Source organism: Emys orbicularis, chromosome 2, assembly GCF_028017835.1.
Source record: "Emys orbicularis isolate rEmyOrb1 chromosome 2, rEmyOrb1.hap1, whole genome shotgun sequence".
In the NCBI taxonomy this organism is placed as follows: domain Eukaryota; kingdom Metazoa; phylum Chordata; order Testudines; family Emydidae; genus Emys; species Emys orbicularis.
In genome coordinates, this window is record NC_088684.1 from 250520760 (window position 1) to 250534524 (window position 13765).

General features: G+C 39.3%; 1 protein-coding gene across 1 annotated transcript in view; it reads right to left on the reverse strand.

The window, feature by feature from the left end:
* Positions 1-8510: 8510 nt before the first annotated feature.
* PPP1R9A (protein phosphatase 1 regulatory subunit 9A) overlaps positions 8511-13765 on the reverse strand; it is a 229479-nt gene continuing 224224 nt past the window's right edge. Inside the window, exons 14-16 of the mRNA XM_065398139.1 lie at positions 11799-11822; positions 10465-10647; positions 8511-8891 (exon numbers count right to left, since the gene is read on the reverse strand). Of these exons, the coding sequence (XP_065254211.1) occupies positions 8679-8891; positions 10465-10647; positions 11799-11822 (420 nt within the window). The 3' untranslated portion in view covers positions 8511-8678. The remainder of the gene's footprint in view (positions 8892-10464; positions 10648-11798; positions 11823-13765) is intronic.

Genomic DNA, 13765 nt, shown 5'->3' on the forward strand with positions numbered 1-13765 from the left:
TCACATACAGTTGCTAAAATACATGGAAGAGGAGGCAGACCAGCCTGTGCTTGTAGACAGTAAAACTCTTCTACACGCCAACTCCTCCCTTGGGAGATTGAGGTCAGAACTTCCAAGTGATGTCTTTCTTTGATCCCCTTTTAAAGCCCCCCTACAGTCCAAGTGGTAGATTGTGGAACATACAATTTTCAACATAGCATAAGGTACCACTCACCAAACAGGACCAGCAGGAAATACTGATGAAAACTACACTGTGAGGCACAGTAGATAGGAGGCAGGCCATTGCCGGACTACGGAGTAAACTGCATAGAACCAGTTTGCGGTGGGGAGTGGCAGGGAGGATGGACAGATTCAACTGTGTTGAGAGTGTGAGTGGCGGGATGGGGGCAGGGTTGGAAGAGCGAGTTACACAACCTACCAATAAACAAGTGCACCGTTAGTACCTTATTGTTTAAAGGGTTAAAATGATCCTTTCCCCCTCTTGCAGGTGGTGACCATGTTGTTGAAACATGACACTTGGTGACACCAGCTATTGGGAAATTTAGAGCCTGAACTCAGAACCTTTTCCATCCAGATTCAGTGGTGACTATTTTGGTCTAGATACTGCCAGGAGTAACTCCATTGCAGTGATGGCCGTTACTTCAGCTATATACAGTTATTAAATTTGTGCTGAGCAGGAGAACAGCACCATCAGGTGGTCTGAGAAAGGCCCATTACAATTTTCAGTTTGATGACGAGTGAATTGACACGATACTGTACTTGCCTTACCAAAAGTGATACAGCTCTTTAAAAAGTTCTGCCATGGCTAGCACCAAAGATTTACCAACTGAACTGCTAGTGGCCTTTTTCTAGGTCCACTTAGGAAGATCATATATCAGCACATTTCAACACTGCATTAAGAAAAATCAGCCATATAATGCCATGGTAGTATGGTTTTTAACAGAATTGTGATGCACTGGGAATATGTCTCTACAATTTATGATTTCTGGTTGATTTTGTGAAGTTGTGTTATGAAAAACGACTATGTCATGAATAACTATGTGTATGTTGTTCTACCTCTGTCGACAGTCCTGTAGCTGGTACACACCCGACAGGGACAATGGAAAATACTTAAGGTTACTGCTAACAGTACTTAGACCTCGGTATGCTAAAAAACAGCTGCATCCTTACAAACAAAGGCAGGTAGGTGACCAAGAGTTGTTTATCTAAAGGAACCCACTGGAACAGGGGGTGCCCGTCAGGAAGCGTCAGGCAGGAGAGAGCAAGGTCACACAAGCTGGGTAAGGGGCTTTGCAGGAGGGAAGAGCTCACGCATCATGTACACCCTGCTTGTCTTCGTGGACACCGATAATCCCTAAGTACTCCCAAGAGAAGACTGAGCCAGGTGGGCTTAGGAGCTCCATTTCTAAGGGGTAACAGACAGCCTCAGGGCCCAGGAAATGTTGCAGAGAGGCCAAGGGAGAAACCACTGTTGCAGCCTGCCCAGGCTCCAAAGGTTTAAACCACCTATGGGGCATCCAAAGCGCAGAGGCTTGGATTCTCTTCCCAGACATCCTAGTGGGTGGCCTGTGATAAGAATCATGGAGTGTAATAAGATCCAACCTGAATCCTGAATGCTGCACCATTTGTCCTGATCTTCCGGCTAACAGATGAGTTTAAAATGAACTTTAGACTTGCTGGGAAAGGAAGGGAAAAACAATTCTGTGAAAGCCACCAAAAGCATAACTAAGGGTTTGCCTACAAGGAGAAATAGCCCAGAATAGCTAGCTTGCCATGTGGACACTTCTTCTGCACTAAGAGTGCCTTTGTATAGCTTAATCTTCTTTGGAATAGCGATTGTGCTTTAAAGTCACATCCTATCTTATTCTGCAATAGACAGACCCTAACACATGGCAGTAGTTGTCCAATCTGAGTAACAGTTTATTAATTCTGGAATGAATAACAGGCATGAAGACTAAATAAAAATTCTTGTAACAAGTTTCAGTAGTTCTCTTTTTATTGCATTCGTTGTCTAACAATAATACTCATTGGCAAGAAATGTATTTACACTAACAAATTAATTTTAATCAAAGGTGATTGGTTTTTTTTTTTAAATCTGTAAGAAAACAAAGGGCCACCATGATGTTTTGCTTTGAATGCCTCCAAATAACCAAATGTAAAGGAATGTTGTTTTTGGAAACTCAACAATCCAGAGAAGTACATATTAACCAAGCACAAGAGAACAAGCTCAGACAGGGCACTATTGTCTCTTCCATGCAGATGATTAGACACCAAGCTGTACAAATGAAAAGTCCAGGATTACATGCAATTCATACACATTTGACCTTAAAAAAATTCTGAAACATAACCGTCTCCCTCGCTAAGATAAAAAGAAACAATAAAAAGCCCGTTTTTACAGTGGCACACAGTGCATTTCTGTTTTTTAGCTGCCCAGTCTTTTAGCAATATGTATAACACTTGTTAGTTACCAGTGATTTATAAGTGCAACATCACTGAAAAATACAAAAGCAGTAGTTATGAGAGTAAATGAGTCAGGGAAAGCAAATATATTTTGGGGAGGTTCACTGTGCACCATGTCATCTCCATTTGAGGAGGCTTATTTGTTCCTTATTGTCTTTCGTGCCATGTAATTCTTGTTTCTTCTGGACACTTCATCAATATTGTGAGTCTTCCTGCATTTACACCCAAGTCTGCTCCCACTGTGGTCAATGGCAAAACTCACACTGAAAACAACAGGAGCAGGATTAGGCCCCTTTTTTTGCTCAGTTTGGGGTTGATCCTGTAAAATGCTCAGCACCTTCCTCCAAAGCCAAACAGTGCTGAAGGCCCTTAACACCGCACAGGATTAAGCTGGATAAATTAGGAGATTTGTGCCTAATAAAGAGTCCAAACTTCTGAAAGAAACAAGCAGCACAAAGAGCTAAAGGCAAAACCTCCCAACAAGACATACACATCCCTTAGTCATTATTTACTGGCTATAACAAAAGTCTCAGTCCCACTGCCAGGTAGTGAAAGAAGGCCTGTCTTAGGACCAGGACGGAATCAGAGGGCTCAGTTTCATGACTGTGATATCACAGCTTTCAAATAGGACAGTTTTTAAAATGTGAGAAAATGCAATAAAACATATCCAGAGCTTCGATGAAAAGGACTGTGCAACATGCACCTGACGTATAGCTAATTGTGTGATGTCTGGATGAGTCACTTCTCACATCACAATCCTGCCCAATAATCAACTGCTCAAAGCTCTCCAATAGACAGCTAAGCTACGTTTACAAAATGTACAAAAAGTTTTTCTTGTAATAATTCTATCCTGCCAAAAGAACACAAGGACAACATGCAGAGAAACGTACAGAGGAACAGTCTGTATATGGTTTTAATAAATTTTTTTGTTTAAAATCTTGTGATCCATCAAGTATATAAAACATAACATGAAAACTGGGAGTGAGGCTAAAAACACATCGGAGTTATTATACAACTGGTACAAACTGCTAGAGCGTTGCTCTTATGAGTTTCATGATGTTATCAGAACCCTTGATGTGTGTTTTATGTGCATGTAGCCCTAAAACTCACAATTACCTACATATTAACTGCTACTGATCTCTTCAATACAGTGTGTAAATTTGTGTATGTATACGTACATACACAAATGCAAAAGTATTTGTTAAAAAGCAAACCACAAGCCCCATCCCTTAATCATTTTCATTTCTAGAAGTGCTCATTTCTTTCATTATTCTGAATCATTGATAAAAAAAATTCTCTGTGAACTCTGCCCCTTTCATTTGAACTGTTAAAGACATCCAAGTTGCTCAAATATGTGCTGTCTTTTTCAAACAACTTTCTATTTGTCAGAGTTTGGGACCAAGTTACAGGTTTTCTGAGATTTTAAAGCTTACAGAACAAAAGCTATAAACAAGTTTGCCTGCTCTCTAGTTGAGGCACAGCACAGGACTAAGTGCTATTAAAAGGCTTGATCCTGCGCCCACTGAACTCAATGACAAAACTCCAGTGGGAACAGGATTAGGTCCCAAAACAACATCATTTTGCTTGTCTCCCTCTCGGACACAAAATTTTTCTATCCATTTGAAAACACTGCTAAGGAATTGACACATAAACCTTGTTTTTGAAAATTGTCCTTAAATCCCAGATCTGGCACCCTGTACAAAGCGCTCTTTAAGATACTTTTTAAAGAAATACGGCTATGCAAATACAAAACTTTCCTTCTGATTTTCAGTTCCATAGCACAGGATACTAGACTGGAACAGTATATCCCAGCCCCACATACGCAAAATGATACTACTGCCTATGCCTTCTTTGATTTCAACAGGAACACATCAGCAGATGTGGTGGGCATCATTGCCTCTGGTTGCCTGTGTGTGCTCTAAACAGCAATTGCTGGTGAGTCAGAGATCACACAATTGCATGGATGGCAGCTGGTGCTTGTACGCGCAGTGGACGTGCTGAGACCTGAGGCTGCCAGATGATAAACATCCTAAATTCCCACTAACATCAATGGGAGTTGAGGACTGATGTGGCTTCTGGGAAATGCTGCTCTAGATCCTGTGAACACTCTTGTTTAGAAATGCAGCATTGTCTCAGCTCCATCATGGCACAATAAATGGTTACTGACATAAAAGCACCTACCCAAGCTGATATATAAACATAACCCAGCACTGTACAGCTTTTGTTACTTTTTTGCTCCATTATTTAGTTTTACTCCATTAATTGTGATGGGCTTTATGTACATGAACATCATTAGCTCTGCTAAGGCAGGCAGATGAAATGCAGAAACCGGTGGACAATACTAATCTGCATTATGCAACATTAAATGGGCTGAGTTCCTCATTGCTTTGCACTTGGTGTAATCATTTATATTGGTACAGAGTGGGAGTCCAACACCACCTAATCAGAATGACAGCTTTTAGCACTCACTTGCCCAGATGCAAATGGCTCCACAAGGTGCCAGGCAATGGGGAATGAGACCCATACATATTTGGCAGTTTGTACAGAACAAACCATGGCCTTTTGCTCCAGAATGGTTTCAATGCAACTGCTGGATTTCAGTGCAGACACTAGCTGTTCTGGGGTTAAGCTTATGAGAGCACCTTTGCATCTTCTATTTCCTATATCTTAAAAATCCCACTCTCTGCCTCCTTCATTCACTCTTTCACAGTCTTTTCACAGCTAGAAGATGTGCGTAAGTACATAGACTAGGGCTGCCAAACCTATTGGCACTAGCAGATCCAGAACTTCCAGAACTCAGTTACCACATACAAAACAGGGTGAACGTTAGCTAACCAGTTAGCTGCGAGTGCACCAGCACAGGAGAATAACTAACTGGGGTAGAGCTGGCATAGGCTGTATGGCTGGATTAGAGAGAATATGGCCAGAGTGCAGATGTGCTCCAGGGACACCAGCCCCTAGGAAGCTAGCACACCTTACAGAATACCTGAGACTGCTCTAAATTACTCATTGGGACTGGTGACTGGCTGCCCAGGGATCAGGAAGCCACAAAAGTAGCTTAGAGTCACATTTGTGGAAGATACCCTGCCAGCTAGGCTGGGAGCAGAAGATTCATCTATTCATTCAGTACAGGACATTTGTCCATTCTGTTCCTTCTTATGATAGAGGTAACACACTATTCTAAACTAGCATTGTTCTTAGGGGAAGCTTACAGTGAGGTGGTTAAAGGCATTCTGAGTTTTTAATTAGATATATAATGGGCAAATGCATATCATTTCTCAATATGGGAAAGAAAAATTGTGACAAACCTTTTACGATTTTGTAGAAACCACTGAAACTGTATTGGTCACAAACACTGTGATTGTGACATGACTGTGTGTGTGCGCCATACATCAATTACTATCTTTAATAAAAAGGAATCTTAAAAATATATCTTATCATAGAAGGAAGAGCAGAACTCAGATACAGCTTGGTCCACTTTGTTTTCATTAGTCACTTTGCATTTTATGCTTTTATTTTTAACTGATTAAATCTATTTTTTAAAGTTAGATTTTAAACTCAAATAATTACAAAAAGTTTAAATTCACCATTTAGCTCTAAAGTTTCTATAAAACAGTAAAAACAATAATTACTAGCACATAAATCAAATTAGCTATCTGCAGAATAAGAACCTGATTTACAACGAGGTTAACTAGACACTGTTCTAAACAGCAAGAATGAAAAATCAATGCATAACACACACAGTAGTCTGCCTTGGGCTTTTAAGAAAACAAAGAACATAAATAGGAACACGCCCACAGTCTATTATGTACAACTACTTAAAACATTACCATCATGTAAACATAACTTAAGGAGAAAATCATCATCTAATGCATTTATCAACATTGTATTTAAAATAGTACATTTCCAGTTTCTTCCAGATAACTTTCTCTTACCTAAATATAACTTCATAAGCTCCTAAAATAACTGAGCATTAGTTTCACCAGGTCACCATGACACTGTAGTATAATTTGTCTCCTAGAAAGGAGATAGAAAGATTCAACTGAAGAGATGATTTCTCCCCACAATTATATTTCTCCACTAATGGCCTCTTTTTCTCTCTGGCAGCATTAGGAAACACCAAGACCTACCAGAAATATCAGCGCTGTTTTAATAGAAGTGTCCTTCACAGCAGTTTCATTACTTTATGTCTATAGATCAATGAAATATATACCAGAAACATATAGAAAGTAGATTTGGAAACAAAAAGGAAGCCATTACTAAGTAGATTTGTCAGATTATTCGTACTGAACGAACTAAGTTGTATCTATTTACAGAGCTTTCGACAGGTAAAAATACTATCATCATTAAAATGAAAATTTGACAAATGTTAGATAATATGAGCATAGCATCCCAGTTAAGACATTCCAGAACTCTGAGCTTCAGAAGAGTTTAAAAAAAAAAAAAAAGTAAATGTCAAAGTATATGATGGGGAAAAAAATCCCTTTAAAAATCATTCAGCATGTGCAGTTAACTTTCAGTCTGCTGAAACTCCAAGTTTTTAATTTTGCATCAATGACTAACAAAATAAGAATTAACTCCTGGCATGACTGACTACACAGAGATTACTACTTATGTCAATACGTATGGAATGCATTGAAGAGAACGGATGTTGCTATAACCTATAAATGCTATTACACAGTAAGCATTGACTATAAAGCAATAATGTAATATCTTCGTCTTCCCATTATGTAAGCTTGTTCATTGTCCTCCCATTCATTTGGTGAAATAATGAAAATTTAAATAGAGGCTGCTAAGAGACTGTAATACCACACAGTGCCAGACTATACTGTTTGCTTCATTAATAGACATATCTATATAAGAGAAATCTCTGAAGTATGTAGCGCAACAGCCAATTTAAGCATTCCAAACATTCTGCAAAGTATGCCTCAAGGCTGAATTTTTAGTGGGGAGTGTCCTCAGGACACTCTATTTAAAACAGGTAGTGCATGACAGCTTTGCATTTAGTAGCCTTCTTCCGTATTGTAGCCTATATTAGTTGGCCTTAATATTAGCGAATCTTGTTTTCCTTTGAACAGCATTTTCTTTCTTTTTTTCTTTTCAAAAAAGTGCACTTCATTGAAAACTGAAAGCCTTTAGCAGGCTCAAATTTGGAGATCATTTCAGCAGACAGCAGTTGTGATTAGATCACAGCTCTGCAGGTCAGAGCACAAAGCTCACTGCCCCCAGCACTTAGTGGAGACGGAATCTGAAGATGTGGTATTTTCCTTAGAAATACAACCCCCTCCAAACACCCACTTTTCTTTTCAGAATCTGTTTAAAAAGGAAGCTTATAGTGTGTTTCAGGAAAGTTTATCTGTACACCCCATGAGCACAATGACCTGTGAACTCTAAAGATCTATCTGTTGTGCCAAGGTCAGAAAGTCAGCCTTGCTCCGATATCGGGAGGATAAATGTTATCCTCAGAACCCCTTGTAAACCAGCTTTGCCTCCTTCTTGTATTAAATTACTGTACAGTTCACAAGAGTGTCAACTTCCCCTCTTTTGCCCAGAAAGGATAATGACTCTCCTGTCCTTATCTCCAGCATATAATTACAAGTCACTGAACAATTGCGTTTGCAAAACAGTGGCATTTTAAGGTACTGATGCGAGCTGTAGCCTGTTCCAGCAGACAGAACTAAATATCAGAGTCGTGTAAAAGAGTTGAGATTCCAGTTAGAAATATGAGTCAATGGTAACAGATGTGGGAACAACTCCAGTTACCCAGATTCAAAAATCTCCACTGATCATTGCAATCTACCACCAGGGATCCTGTTCAAAATGTGGTTGTGATGCAATGGACCACATCCCTCTTTGTCACACTGGTTATCAATATGACCAAACACAACTAGCCCAATACAAAATAGCAGTTTGAAAGTAAAACCCCTCAATGTTTCTCCAAAATAGGATACCTGGCTTGCAAGTAACAACAACAACAAATAAAATAAAATAATGGTTTTGGATTGTTCAGCAGATCAAAAATAAGAGCATGTATTGTAACTACAGGAAAATGTAGCCAGACAATATAAACTTCCCTATTCATTCTATTTATAGCATCATATTTGTGTACATATTCCTGTGTAATGACCACAAGAAAATGGGAGGGGTACTGTAGACAACTTGAGTTTCTTTGCCTGAAGTGTCTCCACATTAACTAACATAGTAGTAGTTCTGGCTCATCATTGCTCATTAGCGCCCTCTGTTGCATCTGATGAAGACTTGTCTAGTTTCTTTGACTTCCTTTGAAGCCGCTCTTGTTCTTTCTTCCTAAGCTTTTCCCTTTGCTTTTCCATTTTCTCTTGAGCTTTTCGAGCTCTCTCGATGGACACTTTCATTTCCTTTAGCTTTTTTTTAATGATTGCTCTGTCCTGGGAAGATGTCATACCAAGGGCCTAATATTAAAGAAAGAAATAGAATAAGAGAATTAAAGAATCCCATACGGTTTCATTTATGGCCAAATTATGTAAATTAAATAATAACAACTAAACTAGAAGACAGTGAAAACTGAACAAACTCAACGAAACTGAAGACAGTGAAAACTTGAGTTAATGTCAGGTAGGAAACAGGAGTTCATGACATCAAGTTAGTGCACTGAAAATAATAATACTTTGCCCTTCTATTGTATGTTGCCTTCCACATAAGGAAATCAAAACACTTTATAGAATATTAAAGATTTTGATCAACTGAGAAACACAGGCACACAGAGGTTAAGTGATTTGCCCAGAGTCGGAGAAGTGTGTGGCAGAGCTAGGAACAGACCCCATATTTCCTGAGTCCCAGGCTTTGCTTTTACCACAAGACCATTCTTTCCCCCATAAAAAATCCTGGAGATACAGAAAGGTTAAAATCCAAATTTTCAAGTAGTTGGTAAATTTTGTGTGCCCAACTGAGACACTAAGGGCCTGAATTTCACATATGCTGAGCCCCTAGAACTCCAGATTTTATTTATTTTATCAGCAATATGCTCATGATTTTATTGCAACAAATTAATGCACACTTTGTATATCAAAACTTTTAAACTGTGTATCTAGACCCAATATACTATCCACGGCCAACCCCCTTCCCTGATACATATGATAGACAAATGTGTGGTAGAAAGAGACTGATAATGAACCATATAAATGGACTGATGAAAAAAGGCAAAGCTGTACAAGGCACTCTCTTCACCAGCAGACCAATATTTAGGCTTGGAAGGATTTGATTTTTTTAAATCGGTAAATGTCAGTAAATGCTGATTTCACCATACACACACAAACCGGGAAAATATTTCCATTGGTAACAACAGAAATTAACAGATAGACAAAGTCAGAAAAATGCTGCTTGAGAACTTATCAGAGGTTGATTTCAAAATATACAAAGTAAATATCCTTAAATGTGCTGTTAACAATTTGTGTTTTAACAGTTATAAAGCTTTAACTTCTTGAATCTCAGTATATACACTCTCATTAAATAATTATTGTCTGACCCGCCCACCCATAATTTCTTGCAACTGTGAAAATTGAAATCAATGCAAACTGGAAAAAATGCTTGACAATAAACAGATATTATTTGCTGAAATTATAAAAAAAATTGAATTCTGCCAAGCCTACAGATATTTTACCTCTACTTCTTGTCTGCTGATATTTAACATCCTACATGACTCACATTTTTACAAAATGGAGTTGGATGAGAAATATGTGCATGCAAATACCACTTATGCATGCAATTATCTGATCTGTGCATGCAAATGTGGGTACACTGTACACCCACATTTTTTGCAAAGCAAATGGGCCTCAATTTCTTTAAAAAATGGGTCTAAATGATTCTAGTAATACTCTGGCCCTCTGTACCGTGTCTATTATTATAGTCTGTCTTCATTCCATACACAGTCCTTTTTTGCACTCCTAAGGAATTCTCTTTTTATCTAAGAATATCTGCAGTGACAATAAATAACATACAAAGTTTGTCCCCAAGACAGTCCATTACCTTAAGCTTACTCCCATCCAGCTGAAGGAGATGCTCTCCATTAATGTTTTGGGCGGTGAATTCAGAAACATACTGTTCAAAGTTGAGGCTCATTAACCAGTGGGAAACTTGCTGTATGCTCCATTCCTGAACAGCACGATTCTGACACTGACTGTGTTTAGGAGACTGTCCATCATCAAGGATCTGTGACAAAAATATGATGCATATAATTAAAAGGGCAAAACTGACTAGTAATGGCATATTGCTGCACATACTTGCAACACTACAGTAGAGGTATTTGTACTATCTTCACTACAACACTTCAGTAGTGATACACCAATATATTACAACAGTATCTACCCAGATATCACATAGTGCAACAGAAATAGCTTGGTAATGCTAGTTTTCTGTATGCAGGCACAAGAAAGAGGAAGTCACAGACAATGACTGACTAGGGCTAGGCGGCACAATGGGAAGATTCCCATCCCCTCTCCAGGTTTTAATCTTTTAACATGTCTTTGGACAGAATGTTTTTAAGGATATACTGGAATTTTGTGGTCTACCTTAAAGGTGCATTACGGTATGTTTGGAAAGTTTAAAATATGAAATTCAAAAAATTCCTTACAAAACCACTCCAAAATTCAAAATGATGATAATAAATAGCCAAAGTTATTGTCTACGAAAACGATGAGAAGAGACACAGTCACAGTACTGAACAGACAGTGAGCCACATCCTTGGCCCCTGATCTAGCTGCTCTGTGCTGTGTGAAGGAAACAGCAGGAAAGCTGTGCTAAAGGAGACAGCCGGGGATTCCTGGGTGATGTGAAGCTGGCATAGCTCCTCCCGCCTGTGCCGCATAGGGGGTATGCTGGTGTTGAGCTGGAACACATGATGCTCTGATCAATCCTTGATCAGTGAAGCAGTTGCTATGGGACCGCTGCAGTTGGCGTAATTTAGAACAGTCTTTAGGCTGGTTTAAATTGCACTGGGGGCTGTTTCAGCCCCCAGCAGGCCCCTGGATCGGGGATGAGGAAAGATGGCATAAACCCTAAACCCTAAGCGTTTGCCTACTCTGCACCAAGCATGAGCTCAGCACAGCGGAGGAGTCAGTCCAGTGTACTTGTTCTGAAATGCAGCCCCCACAAAACACCTCAGTAAACCACAAGGAATGTAATTTGCTATAAGCCCGAAAACTGCAGCAGGAAGGGTGACACCTGTGGGCTTGTGTTTGTGCTTTAACAGGGAGATTTGCCGCACAACGGAATAAGATCAGAAATGCAAATCTGCAAATGAGACGACAAATTGCCATGCCACGGTCACACAGTCCACCACAAAGAGCTCACTAGTATCTCACCTCATCATCAATCATATCCAGGCTCTGAGTGAGGGAGCAACAAAGAAATGGGAAAGAAAAGCATTATAGAAACAAAATACAGAACATGTAACAGCGTGCGAGAGAGTTCAGGCAAGGGCAGCACCGCGATTTGCAAACAGGTCTGGTTATTGAAAAACAGAGCGCTTTTAAAACTATTTCCAAACCCAGAAAGGTTATGCTCAAAGCTTAACTACAAAGCACACAATTTCCTAGTTAGGGCCTGTCCTGATCCTGCACCATTGGTCAATGGGAGCTTTGCCAATGACTACAATGGAAGCAGCAAAGACCCTCAGTTTCTGGGGTGTGAAGTGGAATAAGAATGTGTGTTCCTCCCCACCCCTTGCTTATCATTCTTTTGCCTCACAAGTGGTTATGTCGTCTCCAGCAGGGAGGTCTGTGGGAGAGGTTCCTGGCAGTGCCACTAATAACCCCAGATCTGTAGCAGTCAGCAGTGAACGGCTAAAGACTCATCCAAGCAGCATCCCTTACAAGAAGGGCTGGGTAGGTGTCCCCTGCAGCACTCACTGGACACACTGACTGATTCAGAAGCTGCTATTTAGTATGCAGCAGAGGACAGAGAGGCCATTATTTTATTTTATTTTATTTTTATAGGCCTGTTTATATTAGATATTGCAGGGACAGCAAAGTCAAAGTATTAGGAGAGAGGGCTTAAAAAGAAAAATGGAAGCATTTTCAAACTTCTTATTTGGCATTCCGGATACAGAGTATTATCTACACTAAAATACATAGCAAATAAGAATTATGTGAAATAATAAGAGAGCAAAAATATTTAATAATGTAGATTTTAGTGAAATGTACTGTCAAAATAGAAAGATCATGTAGAATAAATGAGTCTAAATGAACAATTCTTGACAGTTTGCTATTCTCATTAGTACAGACAATTCTCATATGACCACTGCCCAGTAGTCTACTGTGGTCACAGTAAACATCTACTCTTAAACAGCAGCAATACTCCTACCATAGTAAGTAGTGTCTATAGGACTTCTAGCCTTGTAGACTTAAATTTTGACAACTGTGGCTGTATGTAACAGTCATCTCCTTTTAAACACATGCAGAGCAGGCATTAATATTAATCTGTAGTAATATATTTATAACAACAAACATAAGTGTCCTAAAAATAATAGAAACAGATGTTTCAAAATCAAGCTCTCTAGAGCAAATCCTGGCATGTATCTCACACAAGAAAATATGGAGTTCACCATAATATTTACAGTGGATTACAGGTTCTGTATTTATAAAAAGATAAAGATGCTCATCTGCACCTCATCTGGGTTCACATGTAACCTAGGCATGATCTGCCGCTCAGTGAGTCAGTAGTCCAGATCCTCAGCTAGTGTAAATAACTATAGCTCCACAGAAGAGCTGGCCCAGTGACTTTACCAAGCTCGTTTTAGGACCCCATTTTCAAAACATAGCCTCTGTTTGTGACATGTAATTTTGGCACCCAATCCAATGGGCACAATTTTTGCACACTAACACTTGTGCAAAGAAACAAAACAAGACAACCTCTGGTCAAAAAACAGCACAGAATTTAGGTGAACTCTACTGTGCATGCACAAACCAAGCACAAATTGAATGCAAATGTGCATGGTATAAAGTTTACATATTATAGACGTGTAATAATGTGCAAAAACTGCACAGACGGGTGATTTTTTTTAACTCATCACACACACAGAGGTTGGGTGGAGGCACCTTTGAAGTTTGGTCCTTAAAATTCAATCATAAATGGCTTCACCAGCTGGTCTAACTATACCATACCTCTATAACCTAGCTAGCCCACACTCCATATTCCCTCAAAGGCATCCCAGTTATATTTATTTTAACATATGACATTAACAAACTGTGTATATTGGTCCATGTGCATGTACTTAAATGTAAATATAGGAAAAATATACAGAAACGAAATGGTGGCAAAGGCATGTTTT